Source organism: Piliocolobus tephrosceles, chromosome 10 (assembly GCF_002776525.5).
Source record: "Piliocolobus tephrosceles isolate RC106 chromosome 10, ASM277652v3, whole genome shotgun sequence".
Classification (NCBI taxonomy): Eukaryota; Metazoa; Chordata; class Mammalia; order Primates; family Cercopithecidae; genus Piliocolobus; species Piliocolobus tephrosceles.
Window position 1 is genome coordinate 98,737,732 of NC_045443.1, and position 24,742 is coordinate 98,762,473.

The window sequence follows — 24,742 nt, forward strand, 5'->3', positions numbered from 1 at the left end:
CCATGGAGTACTACTCAGGCATAAAAAAGCATGAAATAATGTATTTTGCAGCAACTTAGATGGAACTGGAGGCTATTATTCTAAGTGACGTAAGTCAGGAAGAGAAAAGCAAATACCACATGTACCTCCTTTTTTTTGAGATGGAATCTCGCTCTGTTGCCCAGGCTGGAGTGCAGTGGTGTGATCTCAGCTCACCACAACCCCCACCTCCCAGGTTCAAGCGATTATCCTGCCTCAGCCTCCCAAGTAGCTGGGACTGCAGGTGTGCACCACCATACCCAGCTAATTTTTGTATTTTTAGTAGAGACGGGGTTTCACTCTGTTGGCTGGGCTGGTCTTGAACTCCTGACCTCGTGATCCACCCACCTCTGCCTCCCAAATTATATTTTTCTTTAAAGTTTACATTCCTTCTATCTGAATAATCCTGCTGACTCCTAAATATATTTTAACATTTCCATGACACATATTTTTAAGAGAAGGCACTATCTCTACATCATGATATTGCAAATTAACAGCTCTATTTTTTTTAAATATGGCAAACGACTTTCGTCTCAAACTTTGATTCCCAATCATACAGAAATATTAAATAACACTATTTGAGTTAGTAAAGTGCTATTTTGCCAAAGAGCTCAACCTGATCTTTTCTACTGACATTGTTTCTGTGAGGTAGGTAGGAACTTAGTGCTATGTACCATTGTTAGAGGAGATTGGGGTCAATTCAAGGGTATACAAACTTGTCAACAGTAAAACAGACATTGACAACTTGTGTGGCTTTTCCCGCACTGGTGTTTTTATCATTCAAAATAACTAAGAGTAGCAGATTATGTAATTTATGTGACAATGGATTAACATTTTACTCTTATTTAGTTTTATCCAAAAATTTAGAAATTAAGAGAAATTATTTTAGTTAATAATATTACATTGCTTTCTGAAGAATTCTATCAGGCATTCTCACATGTTTATAAAACTAAAATATTGATAGTTCTAAATGTCACAAAAATATACTTTGTCTAAAGGAAAATCAACAAGAACAGAAACATCAAGTTTCTCATTAAGAACACATGGCGTAACTCCCTGGCAATCAGATAAGACAAAAAGTTAAGTGACCTGACTTTGACTTCCAAAACTGAAGCACTTTACGCACATGGGCATTTAGAATTATTAAACAAATAACCATAGTTCAAAACACATTCATGTAAAACAAACAATATATCTTTCTATTTATTAAAACATTGTAGAAAGACTCTGAAAAATTTGGTATTTATTTACAAATATAGTGATTTAAAAATAACATATATCCACATAAGAAATATACGAATATATAGTTAATTTATTTTTATTATTTATTTTTATTTATTTATTTATTTATTTTGAGACAGGGCTCCATCACCCAGGCTGGAGTAGTCACATAATCACAGCTCACTGCAGCCTCGACCTCCTGGCTCAAGCAATCTTCCCACCTCAGCCTCCTAAGTAGCTGGGACTACAGACACACACCACTGTGCCCGGCTAATTCTTGTATTTTCTGTAGAGATGGAGTTTCGTCACATTGCCCAGGTTTATGTAGTCAATTTAAATGTTATATAAACCTCTCTTTCTTTTTTTCAGAGACAAGATTTCACTCTGTTACCCAGGCTGGAGTGCAGTGGTGTAATCATAGCTCACTGCAGCCTCAAAATCCTGGGCTCAAGCTATCCTCCCACCTCAGCTTCCCTAGTAACTGGGACTATAAGTATGTGGCAATATGCCTAGCTAAGATTGATTGATTGATTGATTGATTGATTGATTGATTGATAGAGATGAGGTCTAACTATGTTCCCAGGATGGACTTAAACTCCTGGCCTCAAGCAATCTTCCTGCCTCAGCCTCCCAAATGTTGGGATTACAAGTGTGAGCCACCATGCCCAGCCATTTTTTTTTTTTTTATTTCTTAACATTGTCAGTTAGCAACCTCTAAATGTACAGGGTGTGATTACCTAAATAACACGTATCAGAAAATAAGCATAAAATTATTTAATCATAAAAACATTTGTATGTATCTAAATGTTTCTCTTATGTTTCTAAAAAAAATTGAAAAGCTTAAAAAAGAACTTTTAAACAGCATCTAATGTGGAAACTGTACAAAAAATAAGTTATTGATGAAATCCTATAACCAAACTCTTAGCTGGGAACATAGCAAAATAAACAGCTAAGCAACTTTGAGACTGCTACTTAAAAATTTTAAAACACGGAACAAAGCATTTTTTGAGTCCAGACATTAAAAAAAAAAACATAGTGTTTGCCCATATAATTTAGCTCTTTAACTGGATAAATATACTAACATTTCAAAATTTCTATGTATCTTTAATCAATATGTATCTTTAAGTTTAATTGATTGCAAATTAGTTGACATTCAAAAGTTCAACTTAATAGCATTAAGTGCAGTCATCTAACTCCATGGAGCTTAACCATTTTGAAGAATATTCTTGGATCATCAAATCCATAAGTACCTACATAAGTATATGTTAGTACCAAGCTAATGGGAGTTCATAATTTATAGTCTGGGACTTGATAAGCCAGGATTGGGGGTGGCATGATTCACTTGAGTGTCTTGAGACATATCCAAGCCCAGGGCAATAAATGGAAAATTATGAAGACAAGCTCAGGTAGAGTGCACAACAAAACCCAAGTTGATAGATCAGAAACTGGGCATGCAGATAAAAATAAAGACAGTATCAGCAGCCGAAGTCCAGAAACTCTAGAAAACAAGTCAAAAGGCACAAGAATTAATGAACAGCACCAAGAAGACTTCGATCATTGGGTCCACGGTCTTTCGCAGACAGAATACTTACTGATTACTACCTTCCTGATCCAGAATCAGTTTGCAGGTTAGTATATGCCCTGGGCTGATGGGGAAATAAAAGCAAAGATCCAGACAACACAGACCTGTTACCTCATTGCTCCCTAAGAATGGTGTATGTGGTAAGAGGGTAAAAAGTTCTTTTCAAGATGAATTACGATTTCGGCAATCTTCCAAACTTATATGCTAGCATCAAGGCATGGAAAATATTTTCAGTAATACCCAAATTTAAGAATATACTGTTGACAATCAAATACATGTGCCTATATGTGTATTAGCCTTTCAGCGTCTATGTAGTTATAATTTTCACAATTACAGCTTCATTGAAATAAAGGAAAGAGAGGGAAATGTCAATGCCAAAATTCTAAACTCCAGAGTAACATCAATTAATGATGTAGTAAGTGAAGATAGTCCAGACTTTGTTTTAACAAAAACTTATCCCCCAAACATTCATGATACAACACACACACACAAAGAAAACCTGATCCAATTATCTTAGAAAACATATAAAACTGAAACATCATTTAAGGGCATCTAGTATCAGAGCTGCTTCACAAACGAGTCCCATTGCTCTTGCCACTCTGATCTGAGAAGTTCAATTCAATGTGGTTGAAAGCAGGATTATCAGTTCCACCATCTTCCACTGGATGCGATTTATAGCTTAAAACATGCTTCTTCTAAAAGAAAATGTTAACATGGTGATTGGGGGAAAAAAGAAGCTCTTCATTCATGTAATTCTAAATAATTGTTTCTACTATTTTTATTTCTCTACATCAGCTTTCTAATCTACTGAGGGAGAGAAATATAGAACAGGTATACTTCCTCAGAGGGTAGATATTCAACAGACACAGGTTACCAGAAGATAGATATAAAATGGCCCATCAGACAATAGATAAACAACAGATTTACGTTATTAGAGGATAGACAGATATACAGAGAGCTATAACAGATATAGGTTATCAGCGGATAGACAGATATAGAGAGATATACAACAGATACAGGTTATCAGAGGATAGACAGATATTTGGAGAGATACAATAGATATAGGTTATCAGAGGATAGACAGATTTAGAGAAATATACAACAGGTATAGCTCATCAGAGAATAGAGGGATATACAACAGTTATAGGTTATCAGAGGATAGAGAGATATACAACAGATACAGATCATCAAAGGAAAGAGGATATACAACAGATACAGCTCATCAGAGGATAGACAGATAAACAATAGGTATAGTGTATCAGAGGATATGGAGCTATGAAACAGATATAGATCATCACAGGATAGAGAACTGTCCAACATATATAGATCATCAGATTATATAGGGTCTATACCTTCCTTGTCCATCACTTTTCAAGAAAGAGGCTGAGGACTAACTAGTGTTCTATCCAGGTAATAAAGCCCAGTTTCCTAACTCATGGTAAAATGAAAGCCAACTCACTTTCTTAAAAATATCAAAATTGGATAAAAAGTCCTCTTTGGTTAGTATATATCTGGGGTCTAAGTTCTGTTTTCTTCCTCCTGGAAAAAAAAAAAGTACATGACTTACGTTGTTAAAAAGGACACCAGTAACTACACAGAGACATTCCATTATACAGGCATTTAACTTGTACACATTCAACTCCATACATTCATAAAACACAAAGAGAAAGGGAAACTTAAAAATGCTGATCACTTAGCCCACAATTCCCCTTCCCTTAGTCAGCCCTGGGTCTTGAAAGCCTCTTACTATAATAAATATGAGTCTTGTTATATATATATGTATAAAATATATATATATATATCACATATATGTATGTGAGATAGAGCAAAAAATGCAAGCCAACTGCTTCATCTGGTACTCAACTAGAGAAACAGTCATCTGGCCCAATGCTGGTAGGGAAACTGGTTTAAAAGCACCCTCCATGCCATCAGTAAAATATCAAACCATCTGCCTCTGCTTCAGACAGTGGAGCTGCTTTTCCCCCACTTTCGTGGCTACAAATATACATGTCTATGAAGAAATGCAGGAAATTCTGAACTGCTGAATAAATTATTTAAATGAAAATCAGTATGCTGACTGATGTTTGATCCAAATCCTCTTCCTTAAGGTTTTCTTTACAAAAAAAAAAAAAAAAAAATCTATTCTGCTTTGGTATTTTTTGTGGATCAAAGAGGATGCTTTTAAAAATTGTGTACCTCAAAGAGTGGTCCTCAAACTACCCTTACTCAAATCACTCAGAGAATGTACATAAAATGCAGATTCCCAGACTCTAGCCTGGACTGACCAAATTAGGACCTCTGCGGGTAGGACCCCTGAAGCCTGATTTTTATAAAATTTCCAAGGGGATCCTTATGCCTCTAAAGTTTAAGAACCACTACTTTAGTACAAATACTAGACTTGTAATTATGGGAACCTCTGCTGTTCTGGAGATAGAATCAATTTTTAAACGAATTCATGCAATGTTATTGAGTACCTGCTGTGTGCTGGAGATGCTGCTAGGTGCTAGAGAAACAGAGAAACAAAACAATCACTGTGCCCACAATTTGTGATCTCACTTAGGAAATGATTTGCCCCCATTTTCCTGATGAAAACATAGCCTTCTCCATAGTAAAAATCAGGGGAGTGCTGAGACACCAACCAAGTCTGCAAGGCCTAAACTCTTATGGGAGTTTTAGTATACTACAATAGGTTTTAAAGTCTGTTTCCCAAGGAACATCAAAATTGTGTGCTTCTCGAGAGTTTTCAAGGTACTCACTGCTTCTGTGAAGTAGGAATAAGTTATTTGTGAAGTTAATGAAGTCGAAGTGTCTTTTATTTACTGGACCCCAGTCACTGAGGTAGAGCGTTACTTTTTAAACAAAAGATATAGCTGTATATGGTTTTTCAGAATCAAAGCATTTAAAAGAAAAAAAGGAGTACTCAAAGGAGGTACTCTGACACTCCACTTTCTTTTAAAAACTGAGCTAAATAAGGACCAAAGGGCAAATAGTACAGGGAGACTGGTTAGGTGTATTCCAGATCTGAAAAACTGAATGACTTCTGGGAAAAGATGAAAATCTGTCTTAAGACCGGGCATGGTGGCTCATGCCTGTAATCCCAACAATTTGGGAGACCGAGGTGGGCGGATCACCTGAGGTCAGGAGTTCGAGACCAGCCTGGTCAATATGGTGAAACTCCATCTCTACTAAAAATACAAAAATTAGCCGGGCATGGTGGTGCGTGCCTGTAGTCCCAGCTACTTGGGAAGCTCAGGCCAGAGAATCCCTTGAACACAGGAGGCAGAGTTTCCAGTGAGCCGAGATCGCACCACTGCACTCCAGCCTGGGCAAAAGAGTGAGACTCCATCTCAACAATAACAACAAAAAAATCTGTCTTAAAATATATCAAACTGGACCAAAAAAATTAATAAACCTACCGTGCTGGGAATATTATTTTTGAGAAAGAGCACAATCCTTTTGGAAAAGAAAGAGAATATTTTCCAACAACTGTTTGAGAAATAATGAATAGCAAAAAATTTTATAATTATAAATACAAGTGTCACAGAAGTTTGAGAGACGGTGCTATCCCAGTACCAAAAAAACATAAAATGATAGCAGGATTCTGTAAAGTGGCACAGTCCTGGCAACTTTGTAGCATGGAGCAAACAAAGACATCAGACATCCTTGAACACAGTGTATGATTTCTGACTAGTTGAAACACATGTTGAAGGAGGCAGTGCACCCTTCCCCTGGCATGGCTGCTATGGATGCATATGTGTGAGGGGATGTAGGGAGTCAGGGAGCCCAGCACGTTTCACCAACTCCACACTACCCCAGCCCCAGCACTGTGATCTCTCACCTGGGTTACTGCAATAGCCTCTTCCCTGCCCTCGTTCCCCTACAGACTATTCTCAAAACTGGATCAGAGCACTCCTTTGAGAATTATTGGAAAAGTAAGTGAAAAAATATCCCACATAGTAGACCTAAAAGACACAGAGATGAAAAATAAGAGAGAAAAAAACGAGAAAATTAGAGGAACTGTCCATGATTCTGATTCAAATGTTTGACTAATAGGAGTTCCCAGAGAGAGAACACAGAAAATTGTTTTTAAAAAAATAAAAATGAAGAAAAGAAAAGAAAAAAGAAAATGTCCAGAACTGAAGGACATGGATCTTCAGATTGAACGAGCCTTACTGAAGGCCTAGGCCAAGGCAGTCATTGTGAAAATGGGACACATGCAAAGTATCAGCTGGTAGCACGGCACTGTCACAACAGCAACATAGCAAGCTAGAAAAAAGTTCAGATATCCTCTCAGAAAAAAGAAAAGTTGGCCGGGCGCGGTGGCTCAAGCCTGTAATCCCAGCACTTTGGGAGGCCGAGACGGGTGGATCACGAGGTCAGGAGATCGAGACCATCCTGGCTAACACAGTGAAACCCCATCTCTACTAAAAAAAAATACAAAAAACTAGCCAGGCGAGGTGGCGGGTGCTTGTAGTCCCAGCTACTTGGGAGGCTGAGGCAGGAGAATGGTGTAAACCTGGGAGGCGGAGCTTGCAGTGAGCTGAGATCCAGCCACTGCACTCCAGCCTGGGCAACAGAGCGAGACTCCGTCTCAAAAAAAAAAAAAAAAAAAAAGAAAAGAAAAAAGAAAAGTTCTTTTCAGCCCTAGGAATTTCTACTCAAACAATCAATCAAGCATAAGATAGATTAAATAATTTTTTTCAGACACACAAAGTTTCCAAAACCTCTTCTTTTGTCTACTCATTCTTGAGAACATGCTATAGGATGTGTTCCATTCAATTAAGGGAGTAAATGAGAATGAGAAGTAATGAATACAGGCAGTAGAAAACCCAACACAGGAACAGGGGCCAAGAGAATTCACAGAATGAGGACAAAATGGAGTTCCAAGATAACCGTTCTATAGCAATCCCAGAGAGCAATTTATATACTCTGTGTATCAATTTGATTTTTTAAAAATAAACATACTTTTTTAAAAAAATGATAAACATTCGAAAAAAAGCCTCCACACTATATTTAGATATAATCTGTCTATGCTTCCTTACAGTTTACAAAGAATGAATACGGGACAATGTAAAGATCATAGCATATTGGGTTATTGTAAAAATATGTGTAAAATCCCTAACACCATAGTAGCTATGAAGTTTTTTTCAAGCATCTTATTTTTGTCTTACAGCAACTTGTGAGATGGGCAGGTCAATTATTTTTGTCCTCATTTTGCACATAAGAAAGCTGAGGCTCAGTGTAGCTACGTGACTTGCCCAAGTTCATGCAGGCCCTAAAGGGCAGAACCAAGATTCAAATAGAAATGAGTCTTCTGCTTTCTAGTCTAGGCCTTCAGATTTCCCAAGAGTAAAACAGAAGAAATAATTAAACTAGCTGTCAATAGGATCATAGTAAAATAACATAAAAAGCTACAAAACAGATACAGTAAAAACTGATATAGAGGTAAATAAAACAATACTAATGTTTAGATAGTTACCTGTTGGTAAACTGACAAGTATCCCCACTAATAATGTTACCAAAGTTCCAACAGTGCTGAAGTACAGATATGATAAAGAATACCAGTTATCCATCAGTGGAGTCCTAAGAGAGCAAAAGCACAACTGTAAGATTTCATGTAATGCCACTAGCAACTACCAGTATATACCAGTGATTCTCATGGCAATGTCAAAATATAATATTCAATAATGTTTTTAATGTCATAACTTGCTGTCTTAATCTTATCTTATCGGATCAGGAATTCAAAGTGAAATTTCACTTTGACTATATACTAAAATACTTGAAGGCCATGTTTATTCATTCAATTCTGCATGATGTCCCAAGCACTGCCCTTGTGATTGGACAGTCAGCCATAAATAAGGTAAATAAACCATTTGACCCAGCAATCCCATTACTGGATATATAGCCAAAGGAAAATAAATGGTTCTACCAAAAAGACACATGCACTTATATGTTCATCGCAGCACTATTCACAATAGCAAAGACATGGAATCAGCCTAGGTGCCCATCAGTGGTTGACTGGACAAAGAAAACGTGGTACATTTCAACTTTGGTGAATCTGACAATTATATGTCTTGGAGTTGCTCTTCTTGAGGACTATCTTTGTGACATTCTCTGTATTTCCTGAATTTGAATGTTGGACTGCATTGCTAGGTTGGGGAAGTTCTGGATAATATCCTGCAAAGTGTTTTCCAATTTGGTTCCATTCTCCCTGTCACTTTCAGGTATGTCAATCAGACATAGATTTGGTCTTTTCACATAGTCCCATATTTCTTAGAGGCTTTGCTCATTTCTTTTTACTCTTTTTTTTCTCCAAACTTCTCTTCTCGCTTCATTTCATTCATTTGATCTTCGATCACTAAAACCCTTTCTTGCAGTTGATCAAATCGGTTACTAAAGCTTGTGCATTTGTCATATAGTTCTCGTGCCATGGTTTTCAGCTCTATCAGGTCATTTAAGGACTTCTCTTCATTGGTTATTCTAGTTAGCCATTCATCTAATCTTTTTTCAAGGTTTTTAGCTTCTTTGCGATGGGTTTGAACTTCTTCCTTTAGCGTGGAGAAGTTTGATCATCTCAAGCCTTCTCTCAACTCCTCAAAGTCATTCTCCATCCAGCTTTGTTTGTTAACAAGGATACCCAGGAATTGAACTCACCTCTGCACCAAGCAGACCCAATTGACATCTATAGAACTCTCCACCCCAAATCAACAGAATATACATTCTTCTCAGCACCACATTGCACTTATTCCAAAATTGACCACGTAGTTGGAAGTAAAGAACTCCGCAGCAAATGTAAAAGAACAGAAATTATAACAAACTGTCTCTCAGACCACAGTGCAATCAAACTAGAACTTAGAATTAAGAAACTCACTCAATGTAATCCCAGCACTTTGGGAGGCCGAGATGGGCGGATCACGAGGTCAGGAGATTGAGACCATCCTGGCTAACATGGTGAAACCCTGTCTCTACTAAAAAATACAAAAAACTAGCCCAGCGAGGTGGCGGGCGCCTGTAGTCCCAGCTACTCAGAGGCGGAGCTTGCAGTGAGCTGAGATCTGGCCACTGCACTCCAGCCTGGGCGACAGAGCAAGACTCTGTCTCAAACAAAAAAAAAAAAAAAAAAAAAAAAGAAAAGAAACTCACTCAAAACTGCTCAACTACATGGAAACTGAACAATCTGCTCCAGAATGACTACTGGGTACATAACGAAATGAAGGCAGAAATAAAGATGTTCTTTGAAACCAAACAGAACAAAGATACAACATACCAGAATCTCTGGGACACATTTAAAGCAGTGTGTAAAGGGAAATTTATAGCACTACATGCCCACAAGTGAAAGCTGGAAAGATCTAAAACTGACACCCTAACATCACAATAAAAAGAACTAGAGAAGCAAGAGCAAACACATTCAAAAGCTAGCAGAAGGCAAGAAATAACTAAGATCAGAGCAGAACTGAAGGAGATAGAGACACAAAAAACCCTTCAAAAAATCAACGAATCCAAGAGCTGGTTTTTTGAAAAGATCAACAAAATTGATAGACCACTAACAAGACTAATAAAGAAGAAAAGAGAGAAGAATCAAATAGATGCAATAAAAAATGATAAAGGGGATATCATCACCGACCCCACAGAAATACAAACTACCATCAGAGAATACTATAAACATCTCTATGCAAATAAACTAGAAAATCTAGAAGAAATGGATAAATTCCTGGACACATACACTCTCCCAAGACTAAACCAGGAAGAAGTTGAATCCCTGAATAGACCAATAACAGGCTCTGAAATTGAGGCAATAATTAATAGCCTACCAACCAAAAAGAGTCCAGACCAGATGGATCCACAGCCGAATTCTACCAGAAGTACAAGGAGCAGCTGGTACCATTCCTTCTGAAACTATTCCAACCAATAGAAAAAGAGGGAATCCTTCCTAACTCATTTTATGAGGCCAACATCATCCTGACACCAAAGCCTGGCAGAGACACAACAAAAAAAGAGAATTTTAGACCAATATCCCAATATCGCTGATGAACATCGATGCAAAAATACTCAATAAAATACTGGCAAATCGAATCCAGCAGCACATCAAAAAGCTTATTCCACCATGATCAAGCGGGCTTCATCCCTGGGATGCAAGGCCGGTTCAACATACATAAATCAATAAACATAATCCAGCATATAAACAGAACTAAAGACAAAAACAACGTGATTATCTCAATAGATGCAGAAAAGGCCTTTGACAAAATTCAACAGCCCTTCATGCTAAAAACGCTCAATAAATTCGGTATTGATGGAACATATCTCAAAATAATAAGAGCTATTTAAGACAAACTCACAGTCAATATCATACTGAATGTGCAAAAACTGGAAGCATTCCCTTCGAAAACTGGCACAAGACAGGGATGCCCTCTCTCATCACTCCTATTCAATATAGTGTTGGAAGTTCTGGCCAGAGCAATCAGGCAGGAGAAAGAAATAAAGGGTATTCAATTAGGAAAAGAGGACGTCAAATTGTCCCTGTTTGCAGATGACATGACTGTATATTTAGAAAACCCCATCGTCTCAGTCCAAAATCTCCTTAAGCTGATAAGCAACTTCAGCAAAGTCTCAGGATACAAAATCAATGTGCAAAAATCACAAGCATTCTTATACACCAAGAACAAACAGAGAACCAAATCATAAGTGAACCCCCATTCACAATTGCCTCAAATAGAATAAAATACCTAGGAATCCAACTTACAAGGGATGTGAAGGACCCTTTCAAGGAGAACTACAAACCACTGCTCAACGAAATAAAAGAGGACACAAACAAATGGAAGAACATTCTGTGCTCATGGATAGGAAGAATAAGTATCGTGAAAATGGCTGTACTACCTAAGGTAATTTATAGATTCAGTGCCATCCCCATTTAGCTACCAATGACTTTCTTCACAGAATTGGGAAAAACTACTTTAAAGTTCATATGGAACCAAAAAAGAGCCTACATTGCCAAGACAATTCTAAGCCAAAAGAACAAAGCTGGAGGCATCACGTTACCTGACTTCAAATTATACTACAAGGCTACAGTAACCAAAACAGCATGGTACTGGTACCAAAACAGAGATATAGACCAATGGAACAGAACAGAGCCCTCAGAAATAATACCACACATCTACAACCATCTGATCTTTGACAAACCTGACAAAAACAAGCAATGGGGAAAGGATTCCCTATTTAATAAATGGTGCTGGGAAAACTGGCTAGTCATATGTAGAAAGTTGAAACTGGATTCCTTTCTTACACCTTATACAAAAATTAATTCAAGATGGATTAGAAACTTAAGTGTTAGACCTAAAACCATAAAAACCCTAGAAGAAAACCTAGGCAATACCATTCAGGACATAGGCATGGGCAAGAACTTCATGTCTAAAACACCAAAAGCAATGGCAACAAAAGCCAAAATTAACAATTGGGATCTAATTAAACTAAAGAGCTTTTGCACGGCAAAAGAAACTACCATCAGAGTCAACAGGCAACCTATGGAATGGGAGAAAATTTTTGCAATGTACTCATCTGACAAAGGGCTAATATCCAGAACTTACAAAGAACTCAAACAAATTTACAAGAAAAAACAAACAACCCCATCAAAAAGTGGGCAAAGGATAGGAACAGACACTTCTCAAAAGAAGACATTTATGCAGCCAACAGACACATGAAAAAATGCTCATCATCACTCGCCATCAAAGAAATACAAATCAAAGCCACAGTGAGATACCATCTCACACCAGTTAGAATGGTGATCATTAAAAAGTCAGGAAACAACAGATGCTGGAGAGGATGTGGAGAAATAGGAACACTTTTACACTGCTAGTGGGACTGTAAACTACTTCAACCATTGTGAAAGACAGTGTGGTGATTCCTCAAGGATCTAGAACTAGAAATACCACTTGACCCAGCCATCCCATTACTGGGTATATACCCAAAGGATTATATCTTATGCTGCTATAAAGACACATGCACACGTATGTTTACTGCGGCACTACTCACAATAGCAAAGACTTGGAACCAACCTAAATGTCCATCAATGACAGACTGGATTAAGAAAATGTGGCACATATACACCATGGAATACTATGCAGCCATAAAAAAGGATAAGTTCATGTCCTTTGTAGGGACATGGATGAAGCTGGAAACCATCATTCTCAGCAAACTGTCACAAGAACAGAAAACCAAACACCACATGTTCTCACTCATAGGTGGGAACTGAACAATGAGAACATTTGGACACAGGAAGGGGAACATCACACACAGGGCCCGTCATAGGATAGGAGGAGGGGGGGAGGGATAGCATCAGGAGATATACCTAATGTAAATGACAAGTTAATGGGTGCAGCACACCAACATGGCACATGTATACATATGTAACAAACCTGCACGTCGTGCACATGTACCCTAGAATTTAAAGTATAATAAAAAAAAAGAAAGGGTAAAAAAATAAAAATAAATAAAAATTAAAGAAAAAAGAAAATGTGGTTCATATACACCATGGAATATCATGCAGGCATAAAAAAAGAACAAAATCATGTCCTTTTCAGCAACATGGATGCAGCTGGAGGCCATTATTCTAAGCAAATTAATGCAGGCACAGAAAATCAAATACCACATGTTCTCACTTATAAGTAGGAACTAAGCATTGGGTACTTATGGACACAAAGAAGGGAACAACAGACACTGGGGATGACTAGAGGTTGAAGGGAGAGAGGCAAGAGTTTACCCCAGTAAGAAACCTGCACAGGTATCTAAATAAAAGTTGAAATTATTTTTTAAACATAAGGTAGATAAGATTCCTGCTCACATAAAGTTTATATTCTAATGGAGAGATAAATACAATAAACAAATTAATAAATATAATAATTTCCACTAGTAGAAATCATTGTAAGGAAAATAAAACAAAATGATTTGCTATTAACAGGATGGAGAGGGAGGAACTACCCTACGAGTGGTCAGAGAAAACCTTTGGGAATAAGTGACATTTGAACTGAGATCTGAGAAACGAAATGTTCTTGAGGAAAGCATCTCAGAGACTAAACACAAGCTGACTGAGGCACAGTGAGAAGACAGTGATTACAAGATGAAAGATAGGCAGGGGACTTTTTGCGGGACCTGGCATGAGTTGGAATTTTACTCTACAGGCAATGGCACTCATTGCAATGTTTTAAGTGAAAGAGTAACATGAAGATTCTATGCTCATTTCTACAATGATTGCTCTAGGATTCCACTTTCAGTTTTGACAGCTGCTTGATTTAGACCAATCATTCTGCTGAGAACAATATATAAAACCTGGGGCATGGGGAGGGAGGCAGGGTTTTGAAGATATCAGAGAGATCAAGACAATGAGAACTTGGCTGGGTGCGGTGGCTCATGCCTATAATCCCAGCACTTTGGGAGGCCAAGGCAGGTGGATAACCCAAGGTCAGGAGTTCGAGACCAGCTGGCCAACATGGTGGACCCCCATCTCTACTAAAAATACAAAAATTGGCCAGGAGTCATGGCGCATGCCTGTAATCCCAGCTACTTGGGAGGCTGAGGCACAAAAATCACTTGAACCCAGGAGGTGGAGGTTGCATTGAGCTCGAGCCTGGGCAACAGAGCGAGACTCTGTCTCAAACAAAAACAAAAACAAAACAATGAGAACTTGAGGTGTCAAGAGCCCAGAAAGAAGGGGAACACATTGAGGTGAGCTAATGAAATTAAGAGAGTGTGATATTGAGCCAAAGACAGACAAAATAGAACAGAGTAGAGAATTGAGAAATAGATCCACAGAAAAATAGTTACTTGGTAAACATTGTTTTCATCACCAGCACATTCAACGGGGCAAAAGGGGAGTCTTTTCAATAAGTTTGAATTCAGTTTGGTTAACCAAATGTCCACATGGGGAAGAATAATCTTGATCACACCACCCACAGAAATCAATTCCAAAGTGGATTACACTTCCCAAATGGAAATGGTTAACAATAAAGCTTTCAAATGAAAAATTAGTGGAATATCTTTATGATTGCAGGGTAGACAAGGATTTCTTAAGAAGACACATAAAGGACTAACCATATAGGAAAAAACTGAGAAACAGGTATCAATTACAATTAAGAGATTTTGACTGACAAAAAAATGTATCATTAAAAGAGTAAAAAGGCAACCCATGGAATGGGAGAAAAATATTTTCAAAACATATCTCATATCTAGAATACATCATGAACTCCTATGTAAATAAGAAAAAGACAGAGAATCCATTTCAAATGGACTAAAGACTTCAATAACTAAGTAGCAAAAGTAGATATCCAAATGGCCAACAAACAAATGAAAATGCATTTGACTTCATTAATCATAAGGCAAACACAAACTAAAACCACAGCAAGCTACCAATGTAACCATCAAATATTGGAAACTTAAAAAAATCAATACTGAATCTAGGCAATCGAAACAATTTGTATCTAGGCAACCAAAGGATCGCACATTCAACCTATAGCTGGGTGACTCACACCCTTGTGCTCCAGCCATACAGAACTAGGATGATTTTTCTAAGATGCCCTGATCCTTCAGTCCTTCAAGCCTTTGCACCTGTCGTTTCTTCATTCTGTGACACATACTCCTCCCTCCGTGGGTCCCTGTGCTCAATCCCACCACCTGACTAACTCCAGCCCATGCAATTCTCCTCTAAGAAGGTTTCCTTGACTCCAATCAGGCAGACTTCCTCCTTCTGGCTCCCATGATACCCTGTGAATATTACTTACCACAATGCATGTTTTAATTTATTTTCTTGTCCAATCTCCTTTCTGGTGACAAGAATAACTTTCCAGATCTTCCCCTTCATCTAGCCAAATCTATGCATTCTTGAAGTAGTAGTACATCTCTGAAGTCTTAATGCTAACTTACACTCCAACTTTGTACTCACTCTTTTAACAAAAATGTATCAGGTATTTATTATTTACTATGTCCTAGTTTTATACTTAGCATGCTTACTGAGTTTATTGTTTTGCACATTCCCTCCAGCTAGATTAGAATTTTCTGGAAGGCAGGAAACAGTGGCTGGGAGAGAAAGATTTTCTTCCATGGATACTAAATAAATGGTCAGCACAGTGCTGGGTACATAGTCCATGCTCAAAAATTCCTGTTTATTAAGTGGAAATATTTGATAAGTAAACTAACATGTAAAACTGATTATTATGGTACCAGGCATAGAATAAACTTCAGCTAATTTATTTCTTTCAGGAATCCAAATAACCATTTTGCCTTAGACTCTTAAGGGCAAATATTTACATAATTAGGAAAATACTAAGCAAAATTGTAAAACAAGAAGTACATCCTCTATGTCTTCTCACTTAACCTTCAATTAACCTTTTCTCCCTTTCTGACACTAATGACTCTCCCAGTCCCCTCTCTAGTGCTTTCATGCCTGTCCACACTGCTCCCCACATGTCCTTGCCCCTCTCTACACTGCACCTCACCTAGTAAAACTTCCCTCAAATATGCCTCAGGCTCTGGAACTACCTTTCCACTCAACCATATAGAGCTTACCTGCCTGGAACGCCCCTGGAAGTCCCACTGATAAGCTTTCTCATAGCTGCATTCCCTCTGGAACACGAATTGCTAACAATGGCTATATGTATGATCATGTTCCTTCTCCAAGGAGTGTGTGCATTTTAAGAGGGGTATGCTGTGTCTTAACCCCAAACGGATGACTCTATAATGATGTCATTCCAGATAAGCTGGCACTGGGGCAATATTTTGGGGGCAATGGCATCATCTTTGCATTCCTCAAACATATCCACAGGGTTTGTGCTTTAAGGCTGGACATTTATATATCCACTAAAGAAAGTCTTGCCCTCACATGCACTATACAGTAAAGCATGCCTCTACCCACAGGTCTATATCATTACGTTAAATCAGACAACTTCAGCATCTAGAGGCTCCAAAGTGTACTGCATGACTGAAATCAAGCATGAAGATCATAGCTGCAATCACTGTTAATGCTTTAAAGATTTGGAATCTTCAACTGAACAAATGGCAATTATTTAACATGTTTAAATAATTGTAGCTCGTGGTCAGTAAAATCTATCCTTCAAAGACTATATAAGCAATATTTATTTATAATTGTGCTTTCCATTTTAAAAGTTTTTCCAAGACAACGATAATTCTTTGTGCGGCTAAGAGCTGGTGTTTAGGAGAGTTTACACATAATAGAATTTTTTCATTAATATTTAAGTTTTCTTACATCTGTAGATAAGGCAGAAATGTCTAGAAAAGTTATGAAAATATGACATTTTTTGTTACTGCTGCAGAAAATATTATAGCTAGCCACATAGGTTTTACTCATTCCAGAATTAGGCAAAATCACAGTGTTGTAAGCAAGACAAAAAACAACTGGAGTTCTCTACTTGTTGCATAAATTTTTAAAAGTGTAATGTAATAAAACCTAATTCAATACCTTTGAACATTGTGTATTTGAAAAACACTAGTAGTAAATGGCATTTCTGTGGTTGTCATCAAATTTGTCTCGTTGTATGTGCTGTTACAGCCGTGGATATCAAGCTGCAATGGCAACGTTCTCTCAGGAAGTGGAGGATACATTTGAGCTCCAATTCCAACCCATAGAGAAGTAGCAAATCCAGCCATCAGACCAACAAGTGCTCCCTGTAAAACAAGAATGCTTTTAAAAGAAAAATAATACAATTTGCTTTGATGTCAAAATTAATATTAGAAAGCCAAGTTCAACATGGCACAAAATTATAAAACCCACAAGGGCAGAAACATTCAGAGCTCTCTTCTCCCAAGACAGTGCTCAGCCCATAAAACTCTATTGAATAAATGAACAAGTGAATAAACGAATGAAAGGTAGTGAGGCAGGGAGGGAAAAAGGAGTGAGAAAGCCCACTTTGAAGGAAGGCAGATAATCTGCTAGTGAAAAACCTGGACATGGTTTAAAAAAAAAAGATACTGTTCATGGCAGGAGAAATAGTATGTTATTCTCCCATTACCGCCCCCAGAAAAGGGCATGTTAGCTTAGTCAGCTACAGCTCTTCTGGAGGAAATGCATGCTGGCAACAAATGCCAAATATCAAAAGTTGATTTTTAAATACACTTTTCTGATACTTAACAAACTAATGCATTTCATCATGCAAAGAGTCTAATCCAAGCTTCAACATTCTGAGGTGGACACAAATCTCTTTCATTGTGATTAATTCCTACAAAAGTAGTTTTTCATATGACATTTCATCGAGGATAACAAATAATAACCACAATAGTCCTTATTAATATCTGCCTTACCAATTCCTAATGCCTTATAAGGAAAATAGAGTTCCAAATGTGAAGTCAGAGTTGAATGGCTATTCTATATCTGAAGCAACTGTACATACATTATCAATTTTTTCTGAACTACATCTTATAGCCAGACTGAACCGGTGGACTTTCTTCTGGGTTTCAGAGAAATAATTTCTAGCTCATTTATTCTAAACAAAAGTTAGCACTTCTAAGCACAGATATGTCTAGGTAGAAGGACAGAGATATTATGTCTTTCTGGAAAATATTCCCAATTATGATCACCCCTTTGGGGCTAAATCATGTTGTGGGAGCTACAGCTTTAAATGTCAGGAGTAGAAAATTCCTGGCCAAGGTGGTAAGATTGTGTTGCATCTCTTTGCTGTGCTATGGCTATTCACAGAAGTCTTAAGTTTTACTGCCCTTAAATCTCTCATATCTGAGCCTATTGATCTCTTTTAAATCCTAGCTATTAATTTTTGAGAAGGGCAAGTAGGTAAGTGCACAAAAAAAATGTTGCTCCTTTAGTTATATTATGAATATTTAAAATTGCCCATGTGGTTCTGGAAGTTTCCATTGAGCTCCACACTTTTAGGGTCCCTATACGTAGTACTTCCTTGTACACTCCACTAAAGTCAATAGAAATAATTTAAGTCATCAAGACAAGTAGCTAATGACAAATCTCAAAGGAGCCATATCTTTACAACTGAGAAAAATGTGTAGAGCTGCTAGTATAGTTCAAAAAGTAATCCTCACACATTCATTCTTTGTACTTACAATTGAGTTGGCAAAGGGAACCAAAATGCCCAAAGCGAACAGGCCCATAAGTGGTCCACCAACCATACCAAATATGCTGAGTGCTGCCTACAAAAATAATACAACGTCAGCAATTAGCAATCTCAAATCCAAACTGAAATATCTCAAAGCCATTTCATCAGGATAATGATTTAAAGTATTCAGCCTCCTTCTGAAAATCATAGTTTTAGTCATGATAGCTTTGTCACTGGAAAAGACGTCATTAGAACTTACAAGTTTCTGTGTCTCAGTCTCAAGTATCCATCTGTTTCTGCAGGTAGCCTCAAAAAAGGCCACACAACACAAAGAAGATAAAGAGGCCTGAGACAATGGGAGCACCTATATGAATGTATAAATTATGAATGATACCTCTCCTCTTAGCATTGTTCTTGCAGATGTTTATAAATCACAGCACTCCTTTGTGCTTTGATCATCTCAAAATCCTCTCAAAACTGTGAACAAGTACTACTACGTGACCAGAGAGGAGGATGAAACCCATTTGCCATTCCTGATTTGGTTCCTTAAGGATGAAACTAGAATGATAAATATGATTTTTAAAAGACTGATCAAATCATATAGAAATAGATTTAAAATCTAATCAGATAACTGCAACCTCTGCTTTGATATAGAGATACCAAATCCATGATAGTGAAAAAGTTTTACAGTGCAAACATCGCATGAGGTAATGCAACTAAATGAAGCTTCCAAGAGATATATGATCCCAATAATCAAATGCCCAGTTCTTAAGAATGGACAGAACCATAAAAGAAGAGCAGGGAATCACTGGTTTGTCCAGAGATGAGAGGGGTTTAATAGAACAGAATGAATGAATCAAAGAGAAAATATCAAGTCAAGGAAATATTAGAGGAAATAGTGCTTGTTGTTATTGTTGTTATTGTTTTAAATAGGCCTACTTCATGGAAGAAGAAAAAGAGGTGGTACCAAGTAGAGTGGAGAACTAGTGTTTAAAATGATGTGGACTCAAGGATGTGATCCTGAGTCAGTTTACACAGAGTACAGTCAGAAGGGAGATAGACTCCACTGCAAGAGGTCAGATGACTCACAAAACAAGTTATGACTGTGTGATCTGTGAGCAGTTTTGGAGACATAAGGAAGACACCCCAAAAGGATCTACAAGAGGAAAGAAGACCTTGGCTAGAGATGAAGCAAGGATGAACTGGCTTGGAGTTATGATGACTCTGCTAGAACATGTCATTGTATATAATCAGGCCATAGCTGATATATGGAAAAAGGGGAATCAACCACAATAAGAGCTCCAGGCACTAATGCAGACTATGAAGAAAGCACATTATGTATGACTGGCTATGGTTTAGGAGTGCTGGACAGGCTCGGAGCTCTGGATCTAATTCATTCATTCATATAACCAGAGATGAGATCAAACTATTTTAACAGCTGGTATGCCCTAAGCAACAACCAACCAGAATGGCCCCAAGCCTTAGGACTGAAAAAGATCCTGGAGGACCCCTACTTTGCCAGTATTAGCCTTTAAGTTTCTAGGTCAACAGGAGGTCCAGGATCGCAGAGGAGCAGCCCAAGTGGCCAGGGAAATTTCAGGGAGCACTTGAGGTGATCAGATAATAGGATATTTATGAGCCTAACTACATTATTAGTTAACATTCAAGCTAAAGTTGTTAATGTCTTGCTTTGTCCTGGGCACTGCAGTAGGCACCAGATATTTGATAGAGGGTTGAACAACAATGTCATCTTCCCCACCTTCATGGATTACAGGCTATTCAGTAAAACAGACATTAAATAAATAACTGCAATAAAGTTTGACAAGAGATGATAAAGAAAGTATAAGGTGCTCTAGAAACATTTAGCAGAAGGGAATGCAAATGTATCCAGGTAATAGAAAAAGTCTCTTTAAATAAGTAAAGTGTTAAAATGAAAACTGAAGAATAACTAAGGCTTAGGCAGTGGACGAGGTAGAGAGGAAGGTGTTGCAGTCAGAGGAGAAGTCTATGCCAAGGCCCGTAAGCTAAAGACAGTGAGGTGACCACAGGGTTCAGAAAGAAGACACTGTTCTAAAGATTGGTCTGTCCTCTCCAGGCCCACAGCTCCACAGGAGCAGGAGGGAGCTTTCCAACACAAAAATGCTCTCTAATCAGAGGAGCAAATGCCACAGGAGGTGGAAGACCCTTCAGGTAAATAAACAACAAAAAAAATTTCAATAAAGTGTTTCTACTTCTGAGAAGATAAACATACATTTCTCTATTTCTCCTGCTAATAAAATTAAAAATCCTGACATTCCATATAAAAGAAACATCAGACGACTCTGAAAGGTGGAAAGAAGGCAGCCCACTAAAGACCCCGGACCTGAAGCAGGGTGAGTTCCCTGAATTTTCTTTTTGCTTCATGTATCCCAGCTTGAGAGTCAAAGAAGCCAGCTAGCCTTGAAATGGCAACAGACACAAGCAAAAAAATAAAATAAGATAAAAACCCCTCATAAAGGCCTGTTCTCTCTCTAGTCACAGGGCCAGGAAAGGAGCAGCCTATGAAGATGGAAAACTCTTAGACCCCAACCACTCCATTCCACAGAATAATCTGTTCACCCCACCCACACCCATGCCAGCCTAGATTCCATACCCCCAGCCTGTCACGAGGCACCCTTTGCCTCCTTGCTGCAATGTCACAGGAGGCCTAGTAGAAAATCGGGACTTTCACTATGGCCCAGCAATGACAAAGCCACCTCCTCCATGATGTCAGTGAATTCCACCCTGCTGTCCTCGGATGTTCTGGGTGGTCCCAGTTAACCAGCTTCCCGGGGAAGCCTCTCCTCTGAGTTTGCTTTGCATCATCGTTGAGTCTTGTACACCATCTGATGCCCGTGCATTTTATTCTGGCAGTGCTAAGAGCACCAGAAGGATAGCAGGAGCAGGATGGTGTTGTGGGACAGATTTAGTCACCGGTCAGATGACTGACAGACCAGGAGGGTTTTCATCTAGAGACCATTCTCAGAGTTTGGAGGATCCTTCTTCCTTTCTTATACTTGTATTCAATCCAGGTCAGTTACCAGGTGTTTTGTTCACAAAGAGAGATTAAGCTATGCTTGTAAGGGTAACCTTTGATCCAAGGTTTGTGAAAGTTGCATCGTGCTGAGGTAACCTGGTCTCCTGGAAATCCGGTTGGAAATTCCCAACTGGACAGATAGGACTGACCCTGTGAGTTGCTTGAGTGGCCTTATGCCTATCATTAATCGTATAGCCATGATACATCTCATTGTATACCACACTCCACCCCTGACCCTGAGGGGGTCAATAATTGAGAGGCTGCCTGAGCTTGAAAGTGCACTCCATGGTCAGTCAAATCTTGAGAAACAGATCTTCTGTAGGATGGTGAGTAGGAGTCGGTGGCACCCTCAGAACAATCTGGAATTGAACTGTATCATCACAGAGAGTATAGAGTAGATCTAGTGTCCAGCTGAGCAGTCAGGGGAGTTCACGAGAATGGGGCTCAGCTGTGGCTTTGGGGCAGACTCACCAATGATGAGGGAAGAATGGAGGACAGGTAGCGACCAAGTCTGGACAGGAAGCAATGGATGTGTGGCAGGCCAGCGAAGGCATGCCCAGCAGTCTGGAAGGTTGGCTGCTCAGTGGGTGGCCAAAATGTGGTGGAGGCTGTCAGTGACCTCAGTGCTGAGTAATCGGTGAATAGGTCTGGAGAAGCCACATTTGGATGTGGAAAGTCAGGCCACCCGGAGTAGCAGCAAAAGAACACGGGCACACTAGGGCTTGGAAACACGATTACATGAGCAGGTAAAAGGAATTGAATGGACACAGTGGTAGCAGGCTTGGAGTTGCTTGATGGCAGAGCAATGACATGTGAAAATGGAACAGAAGGCCGGGCGCGGTGGCTCAAGCCTGTAATCCCAGCACTTTGGGAGGCCGAGACGGGCGGATCATGAGGTCAGGAGATCGAGACCATCCTGGCTAACAAGGTGAAACCCCGTCTCTACTAAAAAATACAAAAAACTAGCCGGGCGAGGTGGCGGGCGCCTGTAGTCCCAGCGACTCCGGAGGCTGAGGCAGGAGAATGGCGTAAAACCCGGGAGGCGGAGCTTGCAGTGAGCTGAGATCTGGCCACTGCACTCCAGCCCAGGAGACACAGCAAGACTCCGTCTCAAAAAAAAAATAAAAAAATAAGAAAATGGAACAGAAGGATAAGGAGGACACAGAACTAAGCAATTAGGTCTGGGGACACTGTGTGCTGAGGTGCTGTCAAAGATCCAAAATCATGATCTTGAACATGGCTGGATGAAGCCAAAGTTCAATATGTTGTCCATTCCAGATGGCTGCCAGGCACAACTGGGGCAGCAAATGTCTCTAGGAGGCACTGGCTGCAGAAACAGTGGTGGCCCAAGAGACCCCTAGACAAATATACCAGTGAAACTCTTGCCAGGGAGGGATATAAGCAGGATGGGTGGGACAGTCTTTGGGTCATCCTGGGCACAGGGCAGGAATGTTAGCAGTGAAGGCATCTTCCCAAAGGTGGAAGTTGATGCTCAGCCATCCAGATGGGTGGTGGGTCAGTGGATGGGATGGTTGGGTGACACTGATATTAGAGGGTTTGCAGGAATTCATGAGGCTTGCCAGACAGGAGCCAATTTGAAAGCACCCTTCAGCGTAACTGCCAGTAGAGGTCACTCTGCCCTTGGGAACAGCTGGATTGGGCCTCATCCAGTGGGTGATGGGTATGGGAACGCCAGGGAGAGCAGAGCCCAGTGTGAGACCTCTGGCTGCAAGGTCCTGAGTGGTGGGTGGGGAGCAAGGTGCTGCTGTGAACACTGTTGGATGGTTCTGTCGCAGCATTTTCCAGGGTGGTGAGGACCTACAGAGCTCAATTAACTTCAGGGACTGTGGCCATCAGGACCAGGAGAGTTGGTTTGGCTTATGATGTGCTCTCCTTAAAAACATCTGTAAGGTATCTGGGTGCAAGGTAGCTTGTTCCAGGGTCTCCCAGTTGTGCCCCTGTTCCATGGGAGTGGCGGCTATGCAAACTCACTGGAGCATGCCTAAGCACCATAGTAGCTCCCCTTCTTCCTCAGTGTACACCAGCCACCTTCAGCCCTTGATGAAAAGAGGCTCATGCTGGGGGTGCTATTCATCAGGCCTGAATAGCCACTGCAACGGAGTGCAGGGACAACTATGTCTACCTGCCTTACTCTGTGCCTGGATAAGCTCCACAGGGTCTTGAAATAAAGAAATGATTTTATTATCTTTCACAGCCTATGAGTTGCAAAGCACATCCTGTCAGGTACACACAGCACAGCCAGGTGGTGCCTTTCTCATTGGGTTCCTGCACCAGGTCTTTGAGCGGGCTTTGAATTTCTGTCCACAACAGAACCTCTTCATGGACTTGTATGGTGTCTAGGACACACTTCCTCATCTCAGCCAGCTGTGGAGGTGGCAGCTGCTTTCTCAGCCCAGGTGATGACTGGTGACACCTGTGGTGTAGCCAGCAGTAAGCCAGCACACTCAGGATCATCATTCCACAGCGCACAGGGCTCTGGATCGGCCAGGCAGAATGACACGACTCTGAAGTGAGCCCGCATGACTTGGGCATGTTGCCTGTGGGATGCTGCCAGCAACACTCAGCAGGCATCATAGGGTGGGGCACACCCCTTGAGAAGCCACGCTGTCTCAACTGGAGTGCATGGTGGGCTGGGAACAGCTGTGACGTGCCCTTTGATGATTCTTATGGACTTCACTGGTGATGTTAGTCCATTGGGAAATATGCTTCTAAGTCCCTAGCTGGTGGACAACAGCACATAACACTTCAGCAGGTAAGCTTCACCTTTGCCTTCTTGGTCTGTGG

General features: G+C 39.7%; 1 protein-coding gene across 1 annotated transcript in view; it reads right to left on the bottom strand.

The window, feature by feature from the left end:
• Positions 1 to 1,605: 1,605 nt before the first annotated feature.
• Positions 1,606 to 24,742, bottom strand: part of SLC5A8 (solute carrier family 5 member 8) — a 59,516-nt gene continuing 36,379 nt past the window's right edge. The window contains exons 11-15 of the mRNA XM_023207950.2: positions 18,890 to 18,976; positions 17,283 to 17,488; positions 8,301 to 8,404; positions 4,281 to 4,360; positions 1,606 to 3,516 (exon numbers count right to left, since the gene is read on the bottom strand). Of these exons, the coding sequence (XP_023063718.1) occupies positions 3,391 to 3,516; positions 4,281 to 4,360; positions 8,301 to 8,404; positions 17,283 to 17,488; positions 18,890 to 18,976 (603 nt within the window). The 3' untranslated portion in view covers positions 1,606 to 3,390. The remainder of the gene's footprint in view (positions 3,517 to 4,280; positions 4,361 to 8,300; positions 8,405 to 17,282; positions 17,489 to 18,889; positions 18,977 to 24,742) is intronic.